Source organism: Pipistrellus hanaki, assembly GCF_964339955.1.
Source record: "Pipistrellus hanaki genome assembly, chromosome: 1".
Taxonomy (NCBI): domain Eukaryota; kingdom Metazoa; phylum Chordata; class Mammalia; order Chiroptera; family Vespertilionidae; genus Pipistrellus; species Pipistrellus hanaki.
The window spans coordinates 168619836-168647389 of NC_140503.1; the positions used below are offsets into that span (position 1 = coordinate 168619836).

Here is a 27554-nt window from a genome sequence, read left to right on the forward strand (position 1 = left end):
CGTCCTTGGGTAAAGATAGTGGGGGGAAAAAGAAAGAGAGCAAAAAAGACATTAAATGAAACCCAGCTGGTAGTATTAAAACTACTGAAAGTCAAGTATATGAATTCAGAATTAGGAATACATTTTGTGAAAGCGAGAGAAAATCTGTTTTTTGCATAGTATAGTGCTGTGTATAAGTAATTTAATGATTTGGTTGATTTCTTAAATGCAGTTTCAGTTAGTTGCTGGGAAAATGAGATTGATATTTCAGGTATTATAATTTTGAGTTTCGTCATTCTGAGACATGTAGGTAAAATTTCTTGTAGATTCCAAAATATTTTGTTGTATTGAAAACTTTTACTCTATAAATTGGAAGAAATTGTCATTTTTTGTTCTGTTACTCTCTCTGACTTTGGTTCTTTAGACCAGTGGTCACCAACTGGTGGTCTGCGAGGCCCTAAAGTTTGACGACCGCTGCTTTAGACCACCTCTTCCCTGGTTATTCTAGACTATCTAGCCACTGACTATTTCTTTTTTCTTAGCAGTCAAACTTACTCTTTCTCACTGGCTACCTACCTCTTCTCTAAGCAAGTTAGTATATCATTATCAAATTAATCTTTTTAACCACTCAATTTTGTTAACCACATTTCAAGAACCTTTTTCTGACTCCCCAGTTTCTGAAATACTATAAATCCACTTTTAGTTATTCGAAGCCACCGCACTCTAGGGCTCTGACTTCATTTTCCATTATGAGTCTCTGATGTGGAAAGTCGACTTGCTTGGTCTTTCCTTTAGCCCTATCTCTCACATCACTTTTGTTCTTATCTCAGGAATGCCCATGCCTCTCCTAATTTTTCCAAATGTACTCATTCTTTGGATATAGTTTAAAGCTCCTGTTCTATAAAACCTCTTCATATCCTATTTGAGCTCACATTGAGATATGTAATCCTCTAAAAGTTGTAAAAGTTCTGCAGTCCATTATTATCATCGTCATCATTCCGTTTGACAAATATATATTTTTTTACTACTCTACTGTTCAAAATGCATATAATTTATCTTTCTAAATTAGTCTTAGCTACTTAAGAACAGTGCTTATCTTTTATTAATTCCACTAGAAGCCTGATGCAGGAAGATTTGTGCTAGAATGGGCTTTCCTTTCCCTGGCTGCCAGCACTGCCTTTCCACTCTGGCCCAGCCCCTTTCCCCTCATGCCCTGGAGCCGCCTCTTTCCACTCCAGCTGCCTTCCTAAGCTGCCCAGAAGCCCTGAGAGACGGGGGTGGGGCAGAACACCTCTGTCATCACCATGACAATGATGCAAGCATCCCACCCTCTTACTGTGTCCCTGTGAATGCAAATTAACTGCCATCTTTGTTGAGTTAATTTGCATATTACTCTTGATTGGCTGGTGGTGTGGCGGAGGTATGGTCAATTTACATGTTTGTCTATTATTAGGTAAGACTATTTTTGTAGTACCTACCATGGTTAGTACCTACCATGTAATGGTTAGGATATTACTTTATATAGGGTGCAGCAGCTACTTTTTAAAGGGGCGATTTAATCAGGGAAGTAAAATCTACACATAGTTACCATAAAGTCAGGTAACTATGAGTTGCCCCATATAAGTAATTTAAGCAATGTAGAAGTCTTGGAAGGACATCAAACAGTGAAACAAATGGCATTTGACTATGCACTAAAAGATAAGGATAGTTTTAAAAGTTGCAGATGAAAAGAAAGAAATGCAATTAGGAAGTATGTTAAATGTAAAAAGCTATTTATCCAGACTGGCTAACTTACAGGTGCTGTGTCAGAAAGCAGGAGTGTAATTAAAGAAAGTGGAAAGCCTTTTGAAACAAAGCCTTTTTGTTGGTCTGAAGATTTTGAACTTAGTGGACAGTATTATAGTGAATAATATAATCATAATTCATGTTTTAGGAAATTGTATTTTATTTTTTCCACACTACCTAATATAGTGCTCTGCTTTCAGTTTTTATCTGAAAAAAACAAAATTTATGTTTCTACTCTTTTAACACTTAAAATTGAACAAAATGTTCATTTTTATTGAATTGTCTAGAGAAAAAAATTGATGAGTTTGTGGGTTTTCTTTTTTCCTTTCAGATATATCCTCATTTCTTCATACTGATTTTTGGGTTTGGTTTTTTATTTAAATTATTTAAAATAATTTAGATCTTAAGTCAGGTTATTCTCTCCCTTTTTTTGGAGAGTGGGATGAGAATGAACAATGTAAATTTAAATTATTAGAACCGCCGAAACCGGTTTGGTTCAGTGGTAGAGCGTCGGTGTGCGGACTGAAGGGTCCCAGGTTCGATTCCGGTCAAGGACATGTACATTGGTTGCGGGCACATCCCCAGTAGGGGGTGTGCAGGGGGCAGCTGGTCGATGTTTCTCTCTCATCGACGTTTCTAGCTCTCTATCCCTCTCTTCTTTTCTCGGTAAAAAATCAATAAAATATATTTTTTAAATTATTAGAACCAAAACCTGTTTTTCATTTATAGTGAAACATAATACCCAATTAAATTTTCATTTTGTATAATAGCATGAATGCCTAAGCAATCTTACATAAGACAGACTGCAGCCCTACTCAGTTTTCCTCAGTGGTTAGTGTCAGCGGGAGGATTTGAAAGGTCTCAGGTGTGATTCCCATCACTGGCATGTACCTTGATTGCAGGCTCCATCTGGGGCGCATGTAAGAGGCAACTAAATCAATGTGTCTCTCTCACATTGTTGTTTCTATCTCCCTCCCACTTTTTCTAAAAATCAATAGAAAAAATATCCTCAAGGGAGGATTAACAATAACAACAAAAAAGACAGACTGTAAATTTACTGAATTCTTTTATTGTGTGTTTTAAATCTGACATTAATATCTATTTTCTAGGGTCATGTGAAGGTGGTGCGCTACTTAGTCAAAGAAGTCAATCAGTTTCCATCAGATTCTGAATGCATGAGATACATAGCAACCATCACTGATAAGGTAATGTATTGATCACATTCATCCTTTTGACTTCGTTTGGTTTTATGTACATATATCCCACACTAAGAAAAAAGTCGTAGTTTGAGCAGTAATGTGTGCTATATAGCAATTTTTATTATTTGCGAATGAAGTATGCTGTTTAAGAGACTCTTAGGATTATTTATTTAACCTAATGAAGTAATAAAACATTCTTAGTGATCAATTTACTTTATCTTTTTTAAAAGTACTAAACTAATTTAATTTTATGTGAACAATAAGCAATTAAAGCAAATGTTATTATTTATTAGTGTTATAATCTATATATGTGTGTCCAGACTGATAATATATTCTGAAAAGAACAAGCCCAGTGGATTTTTTTAATACCTAAACACAAATGAACATAGTACCTTTAATTGTGGGAAGAAAACTTTAATGTCTTCAACATGATATACAAGTGATGGTAACTATCATCTTAAGGATGAACTGGCTAGGATTTTTGCAGAAAAGGTAGGGAAGATAAAATATCTTATTTTCCTATTAGAGATTTAATTGAGGCCTTACCCTGGTGCCATTTATATTTTGAGTTTATGAGACATACTCTGGAAATTCAAAGAGGTCAATGCATATAAAAATGTCTATTATATTTTCTCAGCAGTTATTACATAAGAGTGAGCAGATTTTTCTCAAGGTTTTATTTAACTTTCACTGTGTTGCCTGTCTCTAGATTTCTCTGATAATTAACACTCCTGGGGTACCACTAGGTTATTTTGGAGGAGAAGGGAAGATTAAAATTAAGGCTTTTTGTCCTTATAGGGAAATAGTTTTTTCCTGTTAAAAAGTGGTCTGAGAATGAAATAACTAAAAATTTATAGTAGATATGCCTTTGACTTTTCATCAGTGATTCCTGAACATGAAGTTTTAGCAACAAAGCTTAAATATGTGACTATCAGTTAAGATCTTCACAAAATTTAAAACCTGTTTTTTCGATTAACAATGACCTTTTCCTTAAGCCTATTAACCAGCTGACCTAAATTATTACACTTCCATTTGTTATATGAATTATATTCAATTTATAGGAGTAAGTAATTTTACTTTCCAAAGTACCAGTCAAATTTATATTATTTTGAAAAACATTAGAGGTTCTTTCTTGTATGTTTTTATTTATATTATTTTTTACCTTACCATTGGTCTTAATAGCTTATGTTCATTCAGTGAAGTACCTTAATTAATATTTTAATGTTTTCAGGAATCTTTCTAAACATGAATTATTTTTTGAGGCTGGGAACATCTTCATTTTTCATTTTAGGAGATGCTGAAGAAGTGTCATCTTTGTATGGAATCAATAGTACAAGCCAAAGATAGACAGGCTGCTGAAGCAAACAAAAATGCCAGTATTTTATTAGAAGAGTTAGACTTGGAAAAGGTAATGATAACCTTTATATGTGAAAATACCAACTTTTTTCCCTTTCTGCTTTATTCCCTTTATTTTGTAATCGGTTCTTTTTTTCTTGTTTCATTTTGTTGCTTTTGCTTTAAATTATGTACATGGTTTTCCCTCCAAGTTTGGCTCAGAGAGAATTATGAGTATTTTAAATATCATTAAAAGAATTTTCTTTGTAATCAAATTATAGGAATTTCATTGACCTGGAAGTCAGAAAACCTAGCTGCTAATGCTGAGCTTCAGTCTTATCTCAACTAATGAGTTCTTAATTCCCATCCAAATCTATACTTCATTGATCTTAGACCTTGTAATTTGTTGCCCATATATTAATAGAAGTACCAAATGCAGTACTGAACCATAATCAACTAGTAAAATACAACTTGGTGGAATGTTTAATGAGTATATTTTTAAAATGGGTGAATTCTCATGTACTTTTCTCTTTCAGGCAGACTGCGTCATTTCCGTCTTCCCAAGGGGAATATAATACTCCAAACAACATGTAGTTTGGGCAGTCTCATAGCTCCTTCTTTACTCCCCCTTCCTATCAATAACTCTGTCCTCAAGAATGTAATAGAGCCCTGGCTGGTTTGGCTCAGTGGACAGAGCGTCAGCCTGCATACTGAAGGGTCCTGGGTTCGATTCCAGTCCAGGGCATATGCCCAAGTTGTGGGCTCGATCCGCAGTGGGTGGCATGCAGGAGGCAACCGATCAATGATTCTCTCTCATCATTGATGTTTCTATCTCTCTCTCCCCCTCCCTTCCTCTCTGAAATCAATAAAAATATATTAAAAAAAAAAAAAAAAAAGAATATAAGAGAAATAGTAATTATTCAGGAAAAGAATTGGTTGGCTATGAATATTATGGAGTACATACACTGTCATATTTTATTGTCTATTAAAAAAAGGTTAGCCAAGACCGGTTTGGCTTAGTGGATAGAGGGTCAGCCTGCGGACTGAAAGGTTCCGGGTTCGATTCCGGTCAAGGGCATGTACCTTGGTTGCAGGCACATCCCCAGTAGGGGGTGTGCAGGAGGCAGCTGGTTGATGTTTCTCTCTCATCGACGTTTCTAACTCTCTATCCCTCTCAATTCCTCTGTGTAAAATCAATAAAATATTATATATATATATATATATGTAAAAGTTAAAAATTCCATAAAAGTTAATATACACTGTTTAAATTTATAAAGAATAGTGATAATTGCAACCTATTGGATTTGAGTCAAGTCCATTTTTACTATTATATTTGCAGACTTTGTTAAGCTATATATTTCATTTTGCATAAAGAAAATATGGCCCTGCTGGTTTGACTCAGTGGATAGAGAGCATTGGCCCACTGAGTGAAAGGTCCTGGGTTTGATTCTGGTCAAAGGCACATAGCTTGTTTGCAGGCTACACCCCTGGCCCTAGTTTGGGCGAATGCAAGGGGCAAGGAATTGAGATGTCTCTCTCATCATTGGTGTTTCTTTTCTTTTTTGTTTTGTTTTGTTTTGTTAATCATCACCCCAGGATATGTTTCCATCGATTTTTAGGGAGATTAGAAGAGAGAGGGGAAAACAGATTTTTTTTTAATCACTAAAGGATGCCTAGCATGTTGTAGGTACTCAATAAATATTTGGTAAGCAATTAAATCTTTACATGTTTAATGTAAAAAAATTTTTTTTCAATCCTCAACTGATACAATGTGAAGCACATTGATTGGTTGTCTCCTGCAGGAGCTCTGACGAGGGCCCAGGCAGAAAAGGAGCCTGCAACCAAGGCTCCCTTGACCAGAATTGAACCTGAGACCCCTTGGCCCACAGGCCCATGCTCTATCCACTGAGCCAAGCTGGCTAGAGCCATCATTGATGTTTCCGTCACTCTCTGACCCCTCTCCCTGTTTCTCTAAAATTAATAAAAATAAAGAACATGTGAAGTATTGTAAACACTTTATTCTAACTTAAGTGTGAAAATATCCAGTTATTTTCTGGAAAAGTATATTTAATATTGGGTATTCTTCATTTTAAAAAATTTCTGATTTAGATTCTGATAAAAAAGTTAGCTTTTTGGCCATTTTGAAGTTTTTTAGATATTGTGAAAAAGACTGTAATTATCGACCTATTTTCACATTTTATTTATTTATTAAAAATCTTTATTATTGAAAGTATTACATATATCCCTTTTTCTCCCATTGGCCCCTTATAGCCCACACCCAGGCCTCTACCACCCTATTGTCTGGGCCATGCGAATATGCATACAAGTTCTTTGGTAGATCTTTTCCCAACCACCCACCCACTCCCACCTTTCCTCTAAGATTTGACAGTTCCTTGGATTTTTGTGAATCTAAAAAACATTATAGCTGAACATAGACATCTATTTTTAAATAAAATCTTTATTTTCTCATATCTTTGATGTTCATACATTACATTAAATACATTTAGAATTTATTGCATACATATGGATTACAAAGTAGGAAGCAGTTTTTAGGAGATATCTACCCTGTTTCCCCAAAAATAAGACAGTGTCTTATACTAATTTTTGCTCCCAAAGATGCGCTAGGTCTTATTTTCAGGGGATGTCTTATTTTTCCATGAAGAAGAATATGGTACACATTTATTGTTAAATGAAAATAAAGGAAATTTATTACCTGTATACAGTACGGTAGTACAGTAGTTGTCAACACAAACCAGACAAACTGAATCCTACAGTATCAAGAATTTACTCATTTATTCAGTGACAATCATGCATCATCTTCTGGAACATCATCATAACAATCCAATTCCTGAATTTCCTGGAGAATTTCTTGTGACTCGATTTCTTTCAGAATCAGTGGACCAAATCTCTCATGTTTAGCGGGGGGGTGGGGGGCGCTTATTTTCGGGGGATGCCTTATATTTCACTCAGAAGGAAGCCTGTAAGTAGGTTTTATTTTCGGAGGATGTCTTATTTTCGGGGAAACACAGTACTAGGGTCTGTTCTCAATCAACTTCATTGCTTTTCCTTTTTCTGTATTACAATATTGTGTTCATTTTAAACTGAAATATGCAAAGATAATTAAAGAAAAGCATAGTCATCATAAGTTAATAACTAAAGTTATAAACCTTGTATAGTAACTAAAGTTCTCAACTCTATAATTACCTATAAAGTCTTGTAAGAGCCTACATGATATATCCACCCGCACTATTCCTTACACCTCTCTGGTCTTTTTTTTATTCCTTTCTTTTGGTTACTTTACTCCATTTATTGTCCATTCTTTTTTCCCCCTTTGCTGTGCCTTCTGCCTTTAATGTCTCATGCAGGTGCCTCATGTTTTATTCTGCCTTCCACAAATATTCTTCCTACTCTTCTAACTTATTTTTACTTTGGAACATTCTAAATACTGTATTTTATTTAATTATTTTGTTTATCTCTCTCCACTACTAGAATGTATGCACCACAAAAGGATGTGTGGCATGTTGTAGGCACTCAATAAATATTTGGTGAACAATTAAATCTTTACATATGGAGATTGTATACTTTAAAAAAAAATCATGCAAGCCCTAGCTTTTTTGGCATCAGCCTTTGGACTAAAGGGTTTGATTCCATTCAAGGGCAAATGCCCGTCGGGTTAAGGACTTGATCCCCATTCGGGGGCATGCAAGAGGCAGTCAGTCTATGATTCTCTCTCATCATTGATGTTTCTATCTCTCCCCTCTCCCTTCCTCTCTGAAATCAATAAAAAATAAATAAAAGTTATGCAAGCCCTGGCCAGTGTGGTACAGTTGGTTGGGCATCGTCCCATGCACCCCAACGGTTGCCGGTTCAATTCCCAGTCAGGGCACATGCCCAGGAGGCAGCCAATAAGTGTTTTGCTTTCACATCAAAACACTAGTTCTCTCTCTCCATTCTTCTCTCTCTCTAAATTCAATTAAAAAAATCTTAAGAAGGAATTGTGCAAGCATATTATTGTAATACTTGCTTTTCCTCCTCTCAGTAATTGATGGATATTGTTAAATGACAGTAATTTAAATAACTGCAGAATATACCCTATAGTAAGTTTGTTTCCAGCTTTTTTATCACTACAAATAATGTTGCAATAAACATCCTTATGCATGATTTCTTATATTTTGGTGCTTTTATTTTTACAGAGTAAGTTTCTTCACTTAGGCCAATATATTTTAAATTTGATACTTTCAGAGTATTTTCTTACTATACCATCAGCAAATACATCAGTGTCAGTGTCTTGAATTCATTTTTTTAATCCTCCTTACCTGAGGATATTTTTCCATTTATTTTTTTTTTTTTAGTTTTAGAGGGAGAATGGAAGAAAGAGGAGAGAGAGAGAGACCTGTGAGAAAAACACATTGATTGGTTGCCTCCTGCGTGAGCCCTGACCAGGGCTTGGACCAGGGGGAGCCTGTAACAGGTATGTGCTCTTGGCCTGAATCCCGGGCCTTTTGGTTCCCAGGCTGATGCTTTTCCATTGAGCCAAATCAGCTGGGGCTTGAATTCTTGCCAACATTTACCTTGATGTTCATGCTTTTAAGAACCTCAAATTTGCCGAGACCGGTTTGGCTCAATGGATAGAGCATCGGCTTAGGGACTGAAGGGACCCGGGTTCGATTCAGGTCAAGGGCATGTACCTTGGTTGCAGGCATATCCCCAGTAGGGGGTGTACAAGAGGCAGCTGATCAATAACTCTCTCTCATCGATGTTTCTAACTCTATCTCTCTCCCTTCCTCTCTGTACAAAATCAATAAAATATATTTTTTTAAAAAAAGAACCTCAAATTTAAAGCAAGTCAAAAGGAATTTTCAGACTATACATGTTTCCATCATATTAAGCCTCAAAGGTGATAAATAATTTTTTTATTATAAATTAAACGTTAAGTTGATTATTCCATATGCACTTTATAAACTGTTTTGAATGGGGGTGGTACATAAATAGAATTCTAAATTATGGAGAAGGTTCTATAATTTTAGTATTTCTATTTGAAGAATTACCAGATTGGGATCTGATAGGGTTTGGTTCATTATTTTTTAGTTATGATTTACATCTAGGAAAATAATACTTTTTGCCTTTTGAGAGACAGTATATTTTTGCTCCATCTTTTTTGATTTAGAAACATCACTGGAGTTGGTCTTATTTGGTCTAAGCTGAATTTCTACATGGGTAACTTACTGCTGCTATAAAAATGCTTTTCTGACCAGCCTAATTTGAAAATTTTGCTTAATAAGTTAATAGAACAGCTGCTGAGGATGATCCCCATTATATTTACCAGATTCATTCCCTTATTATTCAGCAAACACTTATTTGCTGAGCATTTACTATGTTGCAGAGTCTCTACTTTGGAGACAGTTTATCTGGTCGAACTATGGAATTTTCATTTCATTGCTTGTTCTCTTAGGACATTAACAATTAGGCTTTGTTCTTGGCTGTTAGAGCCCTTAGTCAATATTCTTGGTTTGCATTTTTGATATTTGTTTCACGCTTCCACTTTACTACTTACTGTTGTTCTTCCTACCTTTTTTTCTTTATAAACATTCATAGTCTTGTAGGGAGAAATGTGGCTTACATTTTTAAAATATTCAGAATAGATATTTTCAGTTGTTTTGTTGCCATTTCTAAAGCTATTAATATGCCCATCCTACAATCTCAATTTTATACATTTCATTCTCTGATTGAGCTTCCTATCTTTTCAGCTTTACTCCCTCTAGAATTCTACCTCCCATAATCCTAGCAATACTCTGCTTACCCATAAAATACAGGACCCATTTATCCTACCACTCTTCACAGTTTCTTATTCTTTTCTTTCTCTTTATTCTCATCTGTACCCTAGTAACTAAATGTGTGTAGAAAAACAACATTCAACTTTGATGACTAATTTTACTCTAAATGTGTGACAGGGAGCCCTTCAGTGCTACCCAGGAGTCATTCTATATTCCCCTAGTTTGAGTCATTCTCCCAGCCATCTACACCACTATTTATTAATTTCTTCTTTAGCCTCTGGCTTTGAGTACATCCTCTTCATTCTCAGTTAACCTAGCTTCCTACATCAGTGAGAAAACTGAAGTATCAGAAAACTGCCAAGACTTATCTCACCCCATCTATCCAGCCACCAATCCCTGTACTCATATACTTTCTACCAGTTACTAAATAAACTTTGTAACCGGTTCCTGCATTTGTGAACTAGATCCCATCTGGTCTCTCTTGCAAAACACTGTTGTAGCAATTATCTTTTCTGTCATTTATCCCCCACTCCTGGATTATTATCATCACACAAGCTTATTTATCCCATTAAACACACACACACACACACACACACACACACACACACTCTCTCTCTCTCTCTCTCTTCCAATCCTCATTCTCGCCAATATTTAGCTACAAACCCATTTCTTTACTCCCCTTGTCTATTTTGCCTATCTTCAATTCTTTCTCTTGAATCTAAACCTGCCATGCTCTCCCACAATTCCACCAAAATAAACTGTGCTTTTATGGTCTCCAGTGACTTTCATGCAGTTAAATCCAGTGATTACTTCTCTATCCTTATCACTTCATTTCACTTTCATTATAATACCTATCTGCATGATCCTCCTTGTCTCCCCTCTTAGTTGGTGAGTCACTTAGCTCACTAGTGATCTACTTTATCCACTGGTCATTTCATCGTACTTCGTAACTTTAAATACACACCAACTGATTCCTAATTTGCTTCTTTAGCCCAGATACCTTCCCTAAACACTATTTTTGTATATCCAACTTGCTGTTCAACATGCCCATTGGGATACTTAATTAGACCTCTCATACTTGTATCCTTAATCCACAACTCTGTCTTGTAAATACCCAGGCTAAAAACCTTGAAATCATTTTTTATTTCTGTCTATTCTCTAATGTGTTGGAAAATCTTGTTACCTTTGCCTTAGAACTATATCTAAAATCTTAATCACTTTTCATCACTCTTTCTTACATGTATTACCTCACTAGTTATTTAACTGGTCTCTCTGATTCCATTATTGTTCTTCATTCTCTGTTTAGTGCTTAGAGTAATCCTCTTACATCATTTAAATCAAATCATCACTCTTCTGTCAAAATCCTCAGAATAAGAAGATCAGTTCTTTAAAACGCCTGCCAGGCCTTAGGAGAACAAGCCCCCTCATAGTCTTGATAGCCATTTACTATTCTGAGCTACACTGGCCTACTTGAACATTGCAGACCTACTTGAAAATATAACTCATGCACTGGCTGTTTGCTTTGCCTAAAATGCTTCATACCTTGTAGATGTTTGCTTAAACTTCACTTTCATGAGGTTTACACTGGTCACCCTGTTTAAAATCAGAACCTTTTGCCTTAGCCAGTTTTTCTTAGTGGGTAGAGTGTCAGTGTGCGGTTTGAAAGGTCATGTGTTCCATTCCAATCATAGGCACTTACCTGAGTTGCAGGTTCCCCAGGCCCAGTCAGGGGACCTATGCAACCAGCCCATGAGTCTCTCTTGTATCAACATTTATTTCTCTGTGTCTTTCATTCTAAAAAAAAAAAAAAAAAAATCAGTGGGGAAATATCCTCAGGTGAGGATTAACTGTTTACATAGACACACTTCTCTTACCCCCTGTTCTGATATTCCTATTTTATGTTATATGTAACACCTCTTTAAAAACTAGGTACAGTGGGCAGATTTTGCATATGTAAATACAGCCACTATGGATGGAAAGTATTTGTGGAGTGAACTATTATGTTGTTGCTCACATACACTGTGTAGTTAGGCCTACCATGGTTGTGTCTGTACCAAACATGTACATGCATTTTTTTCCTTGTAATTATTATCTAAAAACTACAACATAACTATTTGTATAGCATTTACATTGTATTAAATATTATAAGTCATCTAGGAATGATTTAAAATATATAGGAGAAGGAAAAAAATATACAGGAGAATGTGTGTAGGTTAAATGCAAATACTAAGCCATGTTATATATGGGACTTAAGCATTCTCAGGTTTTGTTACCTGAGGTAGTATGGGGGGGTGTCATTGAACCAATCCCCCAGAATACCAAGGGGCAACTGTAATGTTTTTTATGATTATCGTCTGTATACCTTCCCAACCTGCAATTAAATGTTTGCTTCTTCAGCTTCATTCAGGGATAGTTTTGCCTAGTTTACTGAAGAATTTTAAAAGACCTGAACCATGCTGAGTACATACAAGGGGAAATGAGCCTAGGCTGGTCTGCTTTGGTTCTCTAAGAAGTCAGAGAAAAGGGGGTATTGGGGACAAGAGCAAGGGATTTGCCCAGGGTGAACTGCCACTGCTCCTTGCTGCCCTGGTTGCAAGCCTTGTTTAGAGTTTAGGAGATGCTTGCTTGTAGAGAAGGGGGCGCTATGGGGCACGGGTATGCTCCTGGGATGGAGAGCATGCTCTGTGCTAGATCTTGGTTTGGGGGGTGAGAGGGGGAGGTTAAAGGCTAGGCATTTAGCCTGACTGGTGTGACTTAGTAGTTAGAAAGTTGGCCCCCACAGTGAAGGGTCCTGGGCTTGATTTCTGGTCAAGGGCAGGTACCTGGGTTGCAGGTTAGATCTGGCCCAGATGTTTCTATCTGTCCCCTCTCTCCCTTCCACTAAAAAAAGGCTGGGCATTTAGGGGAAATCCTGGGGAGGATCTCCATAAAATATTCATCATTTTGCTGATAAACCAAAATGAGGTTTATTATCTTTATTTGTCCTTGGGTGTAGTTAGCAAGTGGCACTTAACTGGTTTGTGCTGTCTCCCTGAGGAGGGTGATTTACCCTGGTTGGGGAGAAGTGCAAACCATTTACTCTTAAGGGAAAATAGGATTTAATGGATGGCTGAAAACTGAAGTTTAACTCTATCTCATTTTCTCTTTTCTACTTATCTTGGCTTATTAGCCAGTCTCAACTCTATATTTTTAATCCTCAGTCCAGGATCTTTTGCCTGCTCCCCCACTTTTTTTTTTTTTTTTTTAATACATTTTATTGATTTTTTACAGAGAAGAAGAGAGAGAAAGAGAGTTAGAAACATCGATCAGCTGCCTCTTGCACACCCCCTACTGGGGATGTGCCTGCAACCAAGGTACATGCCCTTGACCGGAATCGAACCCGGGACCTTTCAGTCTGCAGGCCGACTCTCTATCCATTGAGCCAAACTGGTTTCAGCTGCTCCCCCACTTTTCCAATAAACTGGCAGAGATCACCAATGCCATCTTTACTGCCCAATCCTGTTACTTCTTTTCAGTTCTTATTGATACTTTGTGGTTTGCCTTCCTTCATGAAATTTTTCTCATTAAAGCTACTTTCTTCTGATTGTCTTCCTGTGCCCTGTTAAGGCCTTCCTATAGTTTCATTTACTCTCCCTTTTAAATATTGAATATTCTCTCCCCCTTCCTCCTCAGGCACACATAATTATATTCTTGTATAGTTATAATTTCTTCCTTTTAGTAACTTCATTTAATTCATTATATTCAACTATAACCTACAAATTTATGATGCCTCTTAAATCTGTATCTATCTTGTCTAATTATTAAGTTTTAGAGAGCACCATGCTTTTGCAGCCATAGTCTCAAGTTTCCCCCAAAAAGTTTCACTAGGACCTATGAATTTGTGTCCCATTTTTCTAGTGATTCCAAAGTTAGTAAGATCTATAAGGTTATCAAAATACTAGCTTTGGGAACTTCAAAATTAAGAAACTAGAAAGGCTTAGCCCTAAGGCTAAACTATAAAAGTTTGTTATCTAAGCTCTTCCTGTTGCCCGAGGGCCAGCTTTCACAGAACTATGTAAAGCTCGAGGCATTAGCATACCTGAAACACAGCCACACCCCAACACTAAGACCTATCCTGGCCCATCCCTCCCACATCTGGCCACCTGGGCTTAGATGAAAGCTGGCTTTCTGATGTAAACTTTTAAAAAAGTCCTTCCTGGGGGAGAGGGTCCATGGGGTAAAAGGAGACATCTGAATACTTAACAATAAAGATAAATTAAAAAATAAAAAGGAAATGGAAGATGTATGCAATAACAAAAAACTTTCCTTCCCTTAAATAGTAATTACAGTTATTTCCTGCCACTGGACAAATTTAAAAATCCAGCCCCCCAAAAATCACACCCATCCTGACCTAGTCAAAAGTCTTGAACTTCACTTGTTATTTTGATCCTCCAACAGCTATTTTCTGTACCTTTCTCAAGGTTTTTCTGTTCATGTAGACATAATATAGATTGAAATGTGTATTATTCCTAATTGAATTGGAGAGGCTTTATATCTACAGCCTCAGTTGCTTTGAAAATATTTTTCCGACACACCCTTCACCCCCGCTCCCACTTTTCCTCTTCCCCTGGCACTTACCCAGTCAAAACCAGAGCAAAACAGGACCACAGCCTCCCCCTCTGGAGTTCTGGCGGAGAACGCATTTCCCTGAGAACCAACCAGTAAAGCAATGAGCTACGTCAGCACATGCTCAGTTCCTTCTTTTAAAACCACCAATCATATCACTCCCCCTCCTCCCAGACAGTGACCGAGGGAGTGAAAGCCACCAAACAAATACTGTTTGCTTCTTAGTCCTGAAAAGTCAAAAGTTCCTCTTCCCTTCTTCAGACTAGAGTTTCTAGAGGCCCAGCAAAAATTTCTAGGGGGTGCTACTAAACAGTTTCTACAATTTTAGCTTCCATTTGTATTCTTTCCTGAAGTCTATCCGCCTGAGAGTCTCAGTTTTCTACAGATCCCCCCTAACTATTTTCCTTTTCAGGAATAAAAGTCTTATCTCTACTCCCAAAGAGAATGTAATTATGAAGCTTTGTCCTAGGTGTAAGAACTTCAAAGCTGTGCAAAACCTTTCAGATACCTAATAGGAATAATTTGAAAAGGAAGGGTGAGCCCTAGCTGGTTTGGCTCTGTGCATAGAATGTTGTTGGCCTGTGGACTGAAGGTTCAATTCTGGTCAAGGGCAAATACCTGTGTGTAGGAGGTGGGCAGGAGGCAGCCTGTCATTGGTTGTCTCTGATTGATGTTTCTATCTCTATCTTCCCCCTCCCTTCCTCTCTCATCAATTTTTTAAAAAATTAAAAGAAAAAAAGGCTGGATGAGTATCGAGCAAGACATTAGACATTTCCTGATGAAAAATAATGTTGATTTGGCTTATGAACTTGTCTTTGAGCTCTGATTTCATTAGTTAGGACATTGTGATATTTTCTATAAACTGAGTATCATTGTTTTGACATCTAATATTTAAAATATAAAATATACAGAATGCTATGGTTATGGGCAGGGAGTACATTTTTTTAGTTTGAAAAACATCTGTAAGAGTATATACAAACAAAAGGAGTTTGAAGGTTTTTCCCACTTTATGAACCAAAGAGGAAAATGTAATAGTTAAAATAGCTTCTTAAGAGATATTATTGGACTTTCAAACTTGTGTTTAACTTTTTTTACTTATGAAAGTAATATGTACTCATTTTAACAAATAGAAACAACATACAGTTTATATATAAAGTAAAATTAAAAGTCGCCATCTTTCAGCTACCCCTCTTCAGTCCCACTCTCTAGAGATAGTCACTAGTAAACCTTTGATATTTATCCTTAGTGGGTTGTGTTTTGTTTTATTTTTGTGCTTCTACAAATAGACTCACATGAGGGTGGCCTTTCCCTATAAATGGAAGAATTCGTCTGCACTGTGCCTTTTTTTCCCTCCTAACAAATATAAATTGTGAGCATTGTCCCAAGTATATATTTAGATACTTAGATACTTTCATGGCTACCTAGTATTCTGTGAAGGTATATTTTTAATCTGTCCCACCATTTGATGGATTTATCTTTTTTTTTTTTTTTTACTGCCATTATAATTAATTTTATGGTGAACATTATTGAACCTATATATTTTCACCAGAGATAGTTATTATATGAAGAATAAATTCTTAGGATAAGCAGTTTGTAATTTTCATAGGACGTTTCCAAATTACCTTTCCTAAAATGTAAATATATATACCCATAGCAGTATAGGAAACAACTTATTTTCCAAAAACTTATGCTGATATGTGATATTTTTTTATTTTTGCCAAAATAATGAATGACACATGCTATGGGTATGTGTTTAGTGATTAGGAAGCTACATATTTATCATTTCACCCATTTTTAAAATTAGATTTTCATCAAAGAATTAATTTTTATTATTAATTTCATCTTTATCCTTTGAAAATATTTTTTATTTACAGTATGTTGTAGGATAGTAAGAGGCTAGGAAAATTCCAGGACAAGCAGAATAAGGAAATTAAGATAGTTAAGTGGCAGTTTGCAGCCACCTAGTAAATCCTACCTTCCCTAAAGCAAGGATACTTCTTCCCATCCAGAGGATAGTTTAAATCACCGTACTCAGGGAGACAGAAACAAATTAGTGCCATTTGCCAACCACATCCAGTGACAGAAAATTAAGTTGATGAATATCCTCCCTTAAGACCTCCCCTAAATGCCAGCCTTTAAAACCCATGAAAAGGAGCATCCCAACAAGTTCTCATTCCAGTGAGTATGCCCATGCCATCCCCTTCTCCCTCCCTTCCCCCCACAGGCTCCTACCTCCTAAATTCCAAGGAACCTCAGGAGACTTTGAACCAGGGAAGCAGTTGGCAGTGGCAGCACTTCCCAGGCTAATCTGAACTTGTCTCCAAAGCTCTCCTTTCTCCGACTTCCCTGAGAGCCAGAGCGACCCAGCCTTGCCTCTCCTGTTGCTGCTTCTATGCCCTTTCTTATTGCACTGTCCTAAGTGTGTTTTTGCTGCAGTCAATAAATTCTTGCCTGCTTTTCCACACTTTGTCTTGTGATTTAAATTTTTCCTTCAAAAAGATACGAACCCAGGTCTTGTCAATTCCCTGGTAACAATATCTTTTTTTATTTTTGCCAAATTAACTATTGACAGGTGGTATCTTGTTATTTTTATTTTTTTTTTAAATCATCACCCGAGAATATTTTCCATTGATTTTTAGAGAATGTGGAAGGGAGGAAGGAGGAGGAGAGTGAGAGAGAGGGAAACATAGATCGGAGAGACACATTGATCGGCCGCCTCCCCCAGGTGCCTAACCTGGGCCAGGGAGCAAGCCTGTAACTGAGGTACATGCCCTTGGCTGGGAACTGAGCCTGAGAGATTGGTTGGTATGCAAGCTCTCACTACTGAGAAACACAGTCCAGGGCACTCGTTTTTAAATTAGATTTTTATCATTAATTTGATCTTGATCCTTTAAAAGTATTTTCTCTTTACAGTGAATAGAATATGATCTTGGTCAAATAATGAATTAAGCTATATGATTTTAAATTTTATGATATCCCAGTTTTATGATAACATGACAATATAGAACAATTTTTTTCCATGGTAAATTCCAGTGTTATTCTGTTTCATTGATCCTTTATCAGTTAAGAGAAGAAAGCCGGAGGCTGGCGTTGGCTGCCAAAAGAGAAAAGCGAAAGGAGAAGAGAAGAAAGAAAAAGGAAGAACAAAGAAGAAAACTAGAAGAAATTGAAGCGAAAAATAAAGAGAACTTTGAACTCCAAGCTGCTCAAGAAAAAGAAAAGCATAAAGTTGAAGGTATTTTTCTCTACAAACCATCTAATATGTTTCATATAGTACATTCTATTAAAAATTATATTTTAAAATATCAGTAACTTAGGTAAAATTAGGTTTCTAAATTATAAAGCCCTTAAAGAATTTATGTTATTTTTACTTATAGACTTCTCCCAAGCTTTTTTATTATGAAGATAAAAGAATGACAAAATACCTGAATATACTTTACCTAGATTTTAATAAAAATAAGCATTTACCCATTTACTTCAACTTCTTTTCCTATAATATGCATACAGATTTTTTTCTAAGCTATCTGAAAGTAAATTACAGATATTCTGATATTGTACTTGTAAAACTTCAACATATACCTGACATTTGCTTACATAATGGTAGTACCTAAAAAAAATTAACAGTAATTTGGTAATATTATTATCTGTAATCCAGACCATATTCAGATTTTTCTCAAATGAGGGAATTATTTTTAACAAGCTTCTAGTTAAAGATTATTTGAGGAAGAACCATCACTGTTAAATTACCAATTATGTATGCTGTGTGTGTGTGTGTGTGTGTGTGTGTGTGTGTGTGTATTCTCCCTCCTCCAGTCTTTTATTTTGAAAAAATTTGAACAAAGGAATGTTTAAGGATTAGTATGTTAAACATCTGAATATCACCTAGATTGTTATAACATTTTGGCACATTTGTTTATCTTTTTTCCTCTCTTTTTGAACAGTTTGCATGTAAGATGTATATATCATGTGAAATCACCCCTAAATACTTGATTATGTGTTTCCCAGAAAAATGACATATTTTACATAACTACAGTAACATTATTACACCCAAGAAATTTAATTATATAAAACATTTAATATAATATACAATATATAGTCACATTTATAAGATTGTCCCCCAAATAATTCTTATACTTGCCTACTATGCATTGTTTAGTTAGATCTTAGGGACATAGATCAGTTCTATTTATCTCCTTATGATGAATGCTAGAATGACTGATGACTTTATATCTAATAGAAGCAAACAACTCCTGATTTTCTTTTCTTTTTTTTCTTGGAAGTTCTTAAAGCTAAATATATTCTAAGAATTTTTAGAATTTGCTAATTCATTATTGGTACTTTTGTAGATGAGCCTGAAGTCTTGACAGAGCCTCCAAGTGCCACAACCACTACTACTATAGGTATATCTGCAACCTGGACAACTTTGGCAGGTTCCCATGGTAAAAGAAATAATACCATAACTACAACCAGTTCAAAGAGGAAAAACAGGAAAAATAAAATGACTCCAGAAAACGTTCAAATTATATTTGATGATCCACTACCAATCTCATACAGTCAGCCAGAGAAGGTGAACGGAGGAGAGTCAAAAAGTAGCAGTACCAGCGAGAGTGGGGACAGTGATAACATGAGGATTTCCAGCTGCAGCGATGAAAGTAGTAACAGCAATAGCAGCCGAAAGAGTGACAATCATTCACCTGCTGTGGTTACTACCACTGTGACCAACAAGAAACAGCCATCAGTTCTGGTTACACTTCCAAAGGAGGAGAGAAAACCTGTTTCTGGCAAGCCTTCAATAAAGTTAGTTCCAATTTTTATTTTTATAATTTATAGTATCATGAAATGCTTGTTGCTAAATTATTTTATAAATCAATCTTGTAAAGAACAGCAGAACAAGAATTTGCCTTTGTTTTGATGACAAAATTTCATTTGATTTGAAAAATAAGTTACTTTTTAGATTTTCTATTAATGAGATAAAATTTTTACTATGTAATTTATTCATTTTGTTAAATTTAGTTTATGAGTACTCTGATTATTATTGTGATTAAACTCTGCTAAATTTTAACTCTACATAGCATCTTTTTCTGTTGTTAATCATCACTAAGGGATATTTTTCCATTGATTTTTAGAGAAAGTGGAAGGTGGGGGGTGGAAAGAGAAAACCACCTCCTGTATGCACATGTCCCAACTGGGAGAAGGGGGCGAACCCTGAACTGAAGTGTATGCTCTTGATCGGAAATTGAACCAGCAACCCTTAGGTGCTCAGGCTGGTGCTCTAACCTCTGAACACACTGGCCAGGGCTATTTTTTTCCTTTTTTTTATAGATGACTTTGGGTAGTAGGGACATTTTAGTGATGTTAATTCTTTTTATCCATCAACATGATATATGCTTCTGCTTGTTTGTATTTTCTTCAGTTTCTTGAGTGTCTTAATAGTTTAATGAGTACAAGTCTTTTGTCCTTGGTTAAATTTTTTTCTAGATATTTTAGTCTTTTTGAAGCAATTGTGAATAGGAATGTTTTCTTAGTTTCTCTTTCTGATAGTTCATTATTGATGTATAAATATGCCACTGATTTCTGTATATTTATTTTGTAACTTGGTGGGACCTTTAGGTTCTATATACACAGTATCATGTCATCTGCAAAATAATGACAGTTTTAATTCTTTCCAATTTGGATTCCTTCTATTATTCCTCCTATTGTATATTTTTAGGAATTTTATCAATTCCTTCCAGATTGTCCAGTATATTGGCATATAGTTATTTTCTAGAAATAACTGGGCGGCTCGGGGGCTGAGGGGGCATGGTGTTGCCATCTTGTGGCTGTGGGCACCACCATCTTTGAGGGTGTAACAGCCAATTATCATATTCCCTCCTTATTGGCTGTGGGTGCTGCCATCTTTGCAATGGCGTGAGGATTTATTAGCATATTCACTATTATATAGGATGGTTGCTGGATTTTATCAAATACCTTTTCTGCATCTAATGATATATTCATGTGGTTATCTTTCATTTTGTTTAAGTAGTGTATCCCATTTATTGATTTACTGATATTTTATCAACCTTGCATCTCCAGAACAAATCCTACCTGGTCGTGATGTATGGTCTTTTTAATGTGTTGTTGGATCACGTTTGCTTATATTGTATTGAGGATTTTAGCATCTAAATTCATCGGATATTGGCCTATAATTTTCTTTCTTTGTAATGGCTTTATCTGGTTTTGGAATTAGGATAATGCTGGCCTCATAAAACGAGTGTGGGACTCTTTCATCCTCTTGAATTTTTTTAATAGGTTGAGAATGATAGGTGTTAGTTCTTTGAATATTTGGTAAAATTCGTCTGTGAAACCATCTGGTCCAGGAGTTTTGTTTATTGGGAGGTATTTTTTATTTTATTTTAATTACTGCTTCAGTTTCATTAGTTATAATCTATCTATTCAGATGCTCTGACTCTTCCTGATCCAGTTTTAGAAGAGTGTATATTTTTAGGAATTTTATCAATGCCTTCCAGAGGCATTGATAAAACTATATGTTGGCATATAGTTATTTTCTAGAAACTATCTTTTAAAATATTTTCATTTTATGCTAAGTATTGAAAAATTAAAAGAAAATTTCTTATTTGAGTACCATGTTCATTCTAAAAATAAGTAAAACAATTGTCCAGAGGGTATGGTTCAGTGGTTGAGCATCAACCTATGAACCTAGAATTCACGTTCGATTCCCGTGCTTCAGTACATGCTTGGGTTGTTGGCTTGATCCCCAGTAGGACGCATGCAGGAGGCAAGTGATCAGTGATTCTCTCTCATCAGTGATGTATCTTTCTCTCTTTTCCTCTCCCTTCCTACTCTGAAATCAATAAAAATATATTTTAAAATAAATAAAACAATAAAATAATGTAAATGATTGCCTTTATCATTTAAAAATTCTACATCTGCTCTGTATTTAATGTAATTTTCCTTTCTTTGTTTAAGATTGTCAGAGACTGTCCCTGAAGTGACCAGTAATTCTCTGTCCACTTGCTCAAAATCGGGTCCATCTCCCCTTTCTTCTCCAAATGGGAAGTTAACCGTAGCAAGTCCTAAGCGAGGACAAAAGAGGGAAGAAGGATGGAAAGAAGTTGTAAGAAGGTGAGTAATTGTTTACTTGATTGTTTTTCTCAGTTTTTAAATATGCTCTATTTCAAATTGAAATATGGATTGTTACCTTACAATAAAATTCCTCCAAGTATTTCAAAGGTTTCAGACTTGTGGCCCAAGGCTGAATATAGCTAACAGAGACAATCTACATCATATTTTAGATGATAAAAACACACAACAGTATGTTAATATTATTAAGAATTGGGAGCCTTTTACATAAAAAGATGACTGTTATCTGCTTAATCCTTGTAGGTAGTGATATTTGGTAGAGAACTAATTTAAGTTCTTTAAAGTGATAGATAGAAGGTGTTTTGTTCAGATGGTAATCTCAGAGCCCAGGTAATGTATAAAGCATGCTTATAAGTATTTGAAGAATGAGTAAATATTGGTTTTAAACTTTACTACACACCCAGAAAGGATTTTAAATCTTTGATAACCTATGTTAAAGAACTCCCTAGAAATTCCATCAAAAAAAATTAAACTTTTGATTAGGGAAACAAATTTTTAATGTCATTCTTTCAGTTATATATTAGAGAATAAAAAGAAGAATGTGAACCAATCACCCAAATGCACCCATAAGAAACCATTCTTAACTCCTTGGGCTAGATTAGATGCTCTAACCACTTTTTATTTAGTAAATCTTATTAAATCACTCATGTCATGGTATTATAGCTCTAACTTGGTGTCTACATAGTCAATATACATATGGGCAGAAAACCGTGTCTCTCTTACTTGCTATTTTATTTGCATTAGCACAGTGCATATCTATATAGTATGTATTTTACACATATTTATGAATGATGAAAATAAACCATCTTTTGTCATATTTTATCTTTCTACCCACCCTTCCTTTCCTCTTCCCTTCCACTCCTCTTTTTTCCCCTCCTTTACCTATAATTACTAGTTGCCTTTTATTACCTAGAGTGAGAATAGGTAGGAAACTTATTCAACAAAAATATATTCTGTATTTTCAAAAACAAATTTTAGTAGTACTCTCTTATTTTAATGACAACCTGAAACTAATGATTTATTTTAATTTATCTTTGCAACTTTTAAACAGGTCGAAGAAAGTATCTGTTCCATCAACGGTGATATCCAGAGTGATTGGAAGAGGAGGCTGTAATATTAATGCTATTCGGGAGTTCACGGGTGCACACATAGATATCGATAAGCAGAAAGACAAGACGGGAGACCGGATAATAACTATAAGGCAAAATTTTGTCTCTTATGTTTTCTTCCTTTGTGTTTTATTGCACTATAGATTAATGAAATATAAGTATTTGAGTTTTCAGTGGAATTTTGCATTTAATAGCATACTTTTTTAAAATTGGAATTTTAGAAGATAATCTTTATAATTTTTTTCACATAAAGTATTTCAAAGGGCTTTAAAGGCATATTTTTTGTGTATGGCAAAAGTTTTGATTATTTTTTTCTTACATAAACTATTCATATGATTTTCTTAAAATTTATTCTGAAATTTTTAAAAAGAAATTCTTAACACATTTTAAGCAGTAGGTTTTATCTTTCTTTTAAATTACCATCTGAGCTTTGTTATTCTCAGATTATGTCCTTAGAATATGAGCTCATAATAGATTTAAACTTGAAGTAGATATATGTCTTGAATTGAATGTGCGTACCCGAATACCCTTAAAACAAAGATGATAGTCTAAGAAATTGTAAGTTTGGTGCCCTTCACAATAATAGGAGAACTGATAGTTTTATAGCTTACCTTGTGTTTATTCTCCTATCTTGTTTTCTCTCTCCTGGTATAGATTGGTGGTCACAACCTGCCTTATCTAGAGCAGAGGGAAGCAAAAACCCTTTTAAGCAATTTCAATTTTCCCTTTAGTTGTTTTTTTATTTTATTTTATTTTATTTTATTTTATTTTATTTTATTTATTTAACATATTTTCATTTATTTCATAGAAGAAGGTAGAGGGAGAGAGAGATAGAAAAGTCAATGATGAGAGAGAACATTGAGCAGCTGGCTCCTGCATGGCCCACACTGGGGATTGAACCTACAACCCAGGCATGTGCCCTGTCTGGGACATGAACTGTGATCTCCTAGGTCAGTGGTCGGCAAACTCATAGTCAACAGAGCCAAATATCAACAGTATAATATTAAACTTAAACTTCTTCTAATGCCACTTCTTCAAAATATACTCGCTCAGGCCGTGGTATTTTGTGGAAGAGCCACTCTCAAGGGTCCAAAGAGCCGCATGTGGCTCGTGAGCTGCAGTTTCCCGACCATGGTCCTAGGTCATAGGTTGACACTCAACCACTGAGCCATGCCAGCTAGACCCTTTTAGGGGTTTTGCTATCAAATATTTTCCTGAAAAACCAATACTTAGGGTTTGACCTTGTTACTATTGTTTGTATTATCAGGATTCTTCTCATTTTGAGACACAATTCCAGAGGAATTATAATAATTGTTCTACTAGAGAGACCATCAATAAATATGTCATATATGGAGTTACCTTAATACCAGGGTTTAAAATAAAATACTGTTTCCTTGCTCAGTTGTATTATTTTCCTTGTTTACTTTGCTTTTAGTATTGATCAACTGTTTTTAACTAACAGAAACATTATAGGTTAAATGTTTATTTAAGTGCAGTGGTTTTTCTAACTAATGTGTTTTATCGTAGGAAAATTATTTTTTAATCTAAGGAAACAATAGTAAATGGAATTTCTAGAAATTAAATCATTATGCTTTTGAAAAATATAGTGACTTATCAGAACAGTGTATGGCTTTATTTGCAGAATACCTCAAGAGTTGGGTATTGTTCTGTGTATATATGTATATACACACATGCTAATGAAATTAGGCTTTACAAAAAAAAAAAAGAAATTAGGCTTTACATATTTAAATATAGACCTAATTTTTTTGTCAACCTACAGGGGTGGCACTGAATCAACAAGACAAGCAACACAGTTGATCAATGCTCTGATCAAGGATCCAGACAAAGAAATTGATGAACTTATTCCAAAGAATCGTTTGAAAAGCTCAGCAAATTCCAAAATAGGGTCCTCAGCACCTACCACCACTGCTGCTAACAGTTCCTTAATGGGAATTAAAATGACGACTGTAGCTCTGTCATCAACATCTCAAACTGCCACAGCACTCACTGTGCCTGCAATTTCTTCTGCATCTACTCACAAAACCATTAAGAATCCAGTGAATAATGTGAGGCCTGGTTTTCCAGTTTCTCTTCCATTAGCATATCCTCCTCCACAGTTTGCACATGCTTTGCTTGCTGCTCAGACTTTCCAGCAGATCCGTCCACCAAGGTTGCCCATGACCCACTTTGGAGGTACTTTTCCACCAGCTCAATCCACTTGGGGTCCTTTTCCTGTCAGGCCTTTGAGCCCTGCCAGAGCTACTAACTCACCTAAGCCTCACATGGTGCCTCGCCATAGCAATCAGAATAGCAGTGGTTCTCAGGTGAATTCAGCAGGTTCTTTAACTTCAAGTCCAACAACTACAACCAGTTCATTAGCTTCAACGGTGCCTGGTACATCTACAAATGGCAGTCCAAGTTCACCTTCCGTCAGAAGGCAGCTTTTTGTCACAGTTGTGAAGACATCCAATGCCACCACCACAACAGTAACAACCACAGCAAGCAACAACAGCACTGCACCCACAAATGCCACATATCCCATGCCTACTGCCAAAGAACACTACCCAGTATCATCCCCATCTTCCCCATCACCACCAGCTCAGCCAGGAGGGGTTTCTAGAAATAGCCCTTTGGATTGTGGAACAGCATCTCCAAATAAAGGGGCATCTTCCTCTGAACAGGAAGCAGGAAGTCCTCCAGTAGTAGAAACAGTAAATAGTAGACCTTCAAACAGCAGCAGTTCTGGGAGTTCATCAGCTCATTCTGTTCAGCAACAACCTCCAGGATCTGTTTCTCAGGAGCCAAGACCACCTCTTCAGCAGTCTCAGGTTCCTCCTCCGGAGGTTAGAATGACTGTTCCTCCTTTAGCAACAAGTTCTGCTCCAGTGGCAGTGCCTTCTACTGCCCCAGTGACTTACCCTATGCCTCAGACGCAAATGGGATGCTCCCAGCCTGCTCCTAAAATGGAAACCCCTGCTATTAGACCCCCCTCTCATGGCACAACTGCCCCTCATAAGAATCCAGCTCCAGTTCAAAATTCATCCGTTGCAGTCCTCAATGTCAATCACATTAAAAGACCTCACAGTGTTCCCTCCTCTGTTCAGCTACCTTCGACCTTAAGTACACAAAGTGCTTGTCAAAATTCAGTTCATCCAGCAAATAAGCCTATTGCTCCCAATTTCAGTGCATCCTTACCATTTGGGCCCTTTAGCACATTGTTTGAAAACAGCCCTACTTCTGCTCATGCCTTCTGGGGAGGATCTGTTGTTTCATCTCAGTCAACACCAGAATCTATGCTATCAGGAAAATCCTCATATTTGCCAAATTCAGATCCTTTACATCAGTCTGATACTTCCAAAGCTCCAGGTTTTAGACCACCATTACAGAGGCCTGCTCCAAGTCCCTCAGGTAAGTTTGTATTTTCTGATATTCTGCAGCCGCTCATTTACACAACTGATGTGAAAACTCATAGCCACTTTCTAATATTTTTACTCTGACTGGGTCAGATAGACAGAAATTGCTGTATTTTTTAAACTCAAATGTTTTACTCTTTTTAGAAATACAGTGGATTTTATTTTGAATTTCCCATAAATTTCCCATATTTTTCTCTCAATGTAAAAAAGTCTCTTAGGTTTTAATTTAATAAGGTAATACCGTTTTGTTAATTATATTTTATTTCAAATTGTATTTTATTTCAAATAAAATATAATTAACAAGAATTTTAATATTTGATTTTATTTGATTGTCTTTTTTTTAAAATAATGAGAAAAATATACAGGTACATAGTTTAATAGCATTGCTTCTAACCACATGTACTATTTAAAGATAATTAAAATTGAAGATGGTAGTCAAGCTCGTCATATTTCTTGTTATTTTAATTTGTTTTTCCATTTTTATTTAAGTATAATTGACATACATTACTGTATAAGTTTAAGCTGTACAGCATAATGGTTTGACTTACATATATTGTGAATTCATTACTGCTGTTGTTAGTTAGCATACATCATTTCATACTGGAGGCCTATTGCATGAAGATTTGTGCAATAGGCCTTTTTTCTTGTGGCTGCCAGCACCAGTTTTCCTCCGGCACCCGGGACCCAGGCCTTCTCTCTGGCTGCAGCCGAGAAGCCAAGTCTCGAGGGTAGGCTTCTCTGCTGTGGCTGCAGTGAGGCTTGGCTTCTCCACTCTGGCTGCAGCCGAGAAGCCAAGCCTCTTCAGTCTTCAGTCTCGCTCAGGCTGGAGCCTTCAGTCTTTGCTTTGTGCCTGCATATGCAAATTAACCTGCCATCTTTGTTGTGTTAATTCACATACTCCTATTTGGCTGTTGAGCATTGTGGAGGTATGGTCAATTTGCATATTTCTCTTTTATTACTGTAGACAGGTATAATAAAAAGAAAAGGCAAGAAATTAGGGTGTTTTTTTTTTAATAAGAACTTTTAGGATTTACTTTCTCTTAACTTTCATATATGTATGCCAATGTTAAGTGTAGTCATCATGCTGTACATTACATTCCGAGTACTTACTTATCTTATAAATAAGGTTCGTCCCTTTGACCACCTTCCTCCATTACCCTACTCTGAAATTTGATCTCTTTTTCTAAGTTTATTTATTTTAAAATTCCACATATA

The 27554-nt window shown here is 36.0% G+C and overlaps 1 protein-coding gene across 7 annotated transcripts in view; it reads left to right on the forward strand.

Annotated features, from left to right (window-relative positions):
* Nucleotides 1-27554, forward strand: part of ANKRD17 (ankyrin repeat domain 17) — a 156415-nt gene that overhangs the window by 108569 nt on the left and 20292 nt on the right. For all 7 annotated transcript variants that reach the window (XM_084890475.1, XM_084890476.1, XM_084890479.1 and 4 more), the window contains 7 exons: nt 2874-2969; nt 4255-4371; nt 17741-17912; nt 19024-19474; nt 21644-21799; nt 22869-23018; nt 24707-26334. In XM_084890475.1, coding sequence (XP_084746601.1) covers nt 2874-2969; nt 4255-4371; nt 17741-17912; nt 19024-19474; nt 21644-21799; nt 22869-23018; nt 24707-26334 — 2770 coding nt within the window. The remainder of the gene's footprint in view (nt 1-2873; nt 2970-4254; nt 4372-17740; nt 17913-19023; nt 19475-21643; nt 21800-22868; nt 23019-24706; nt 26335-27554) is intronic.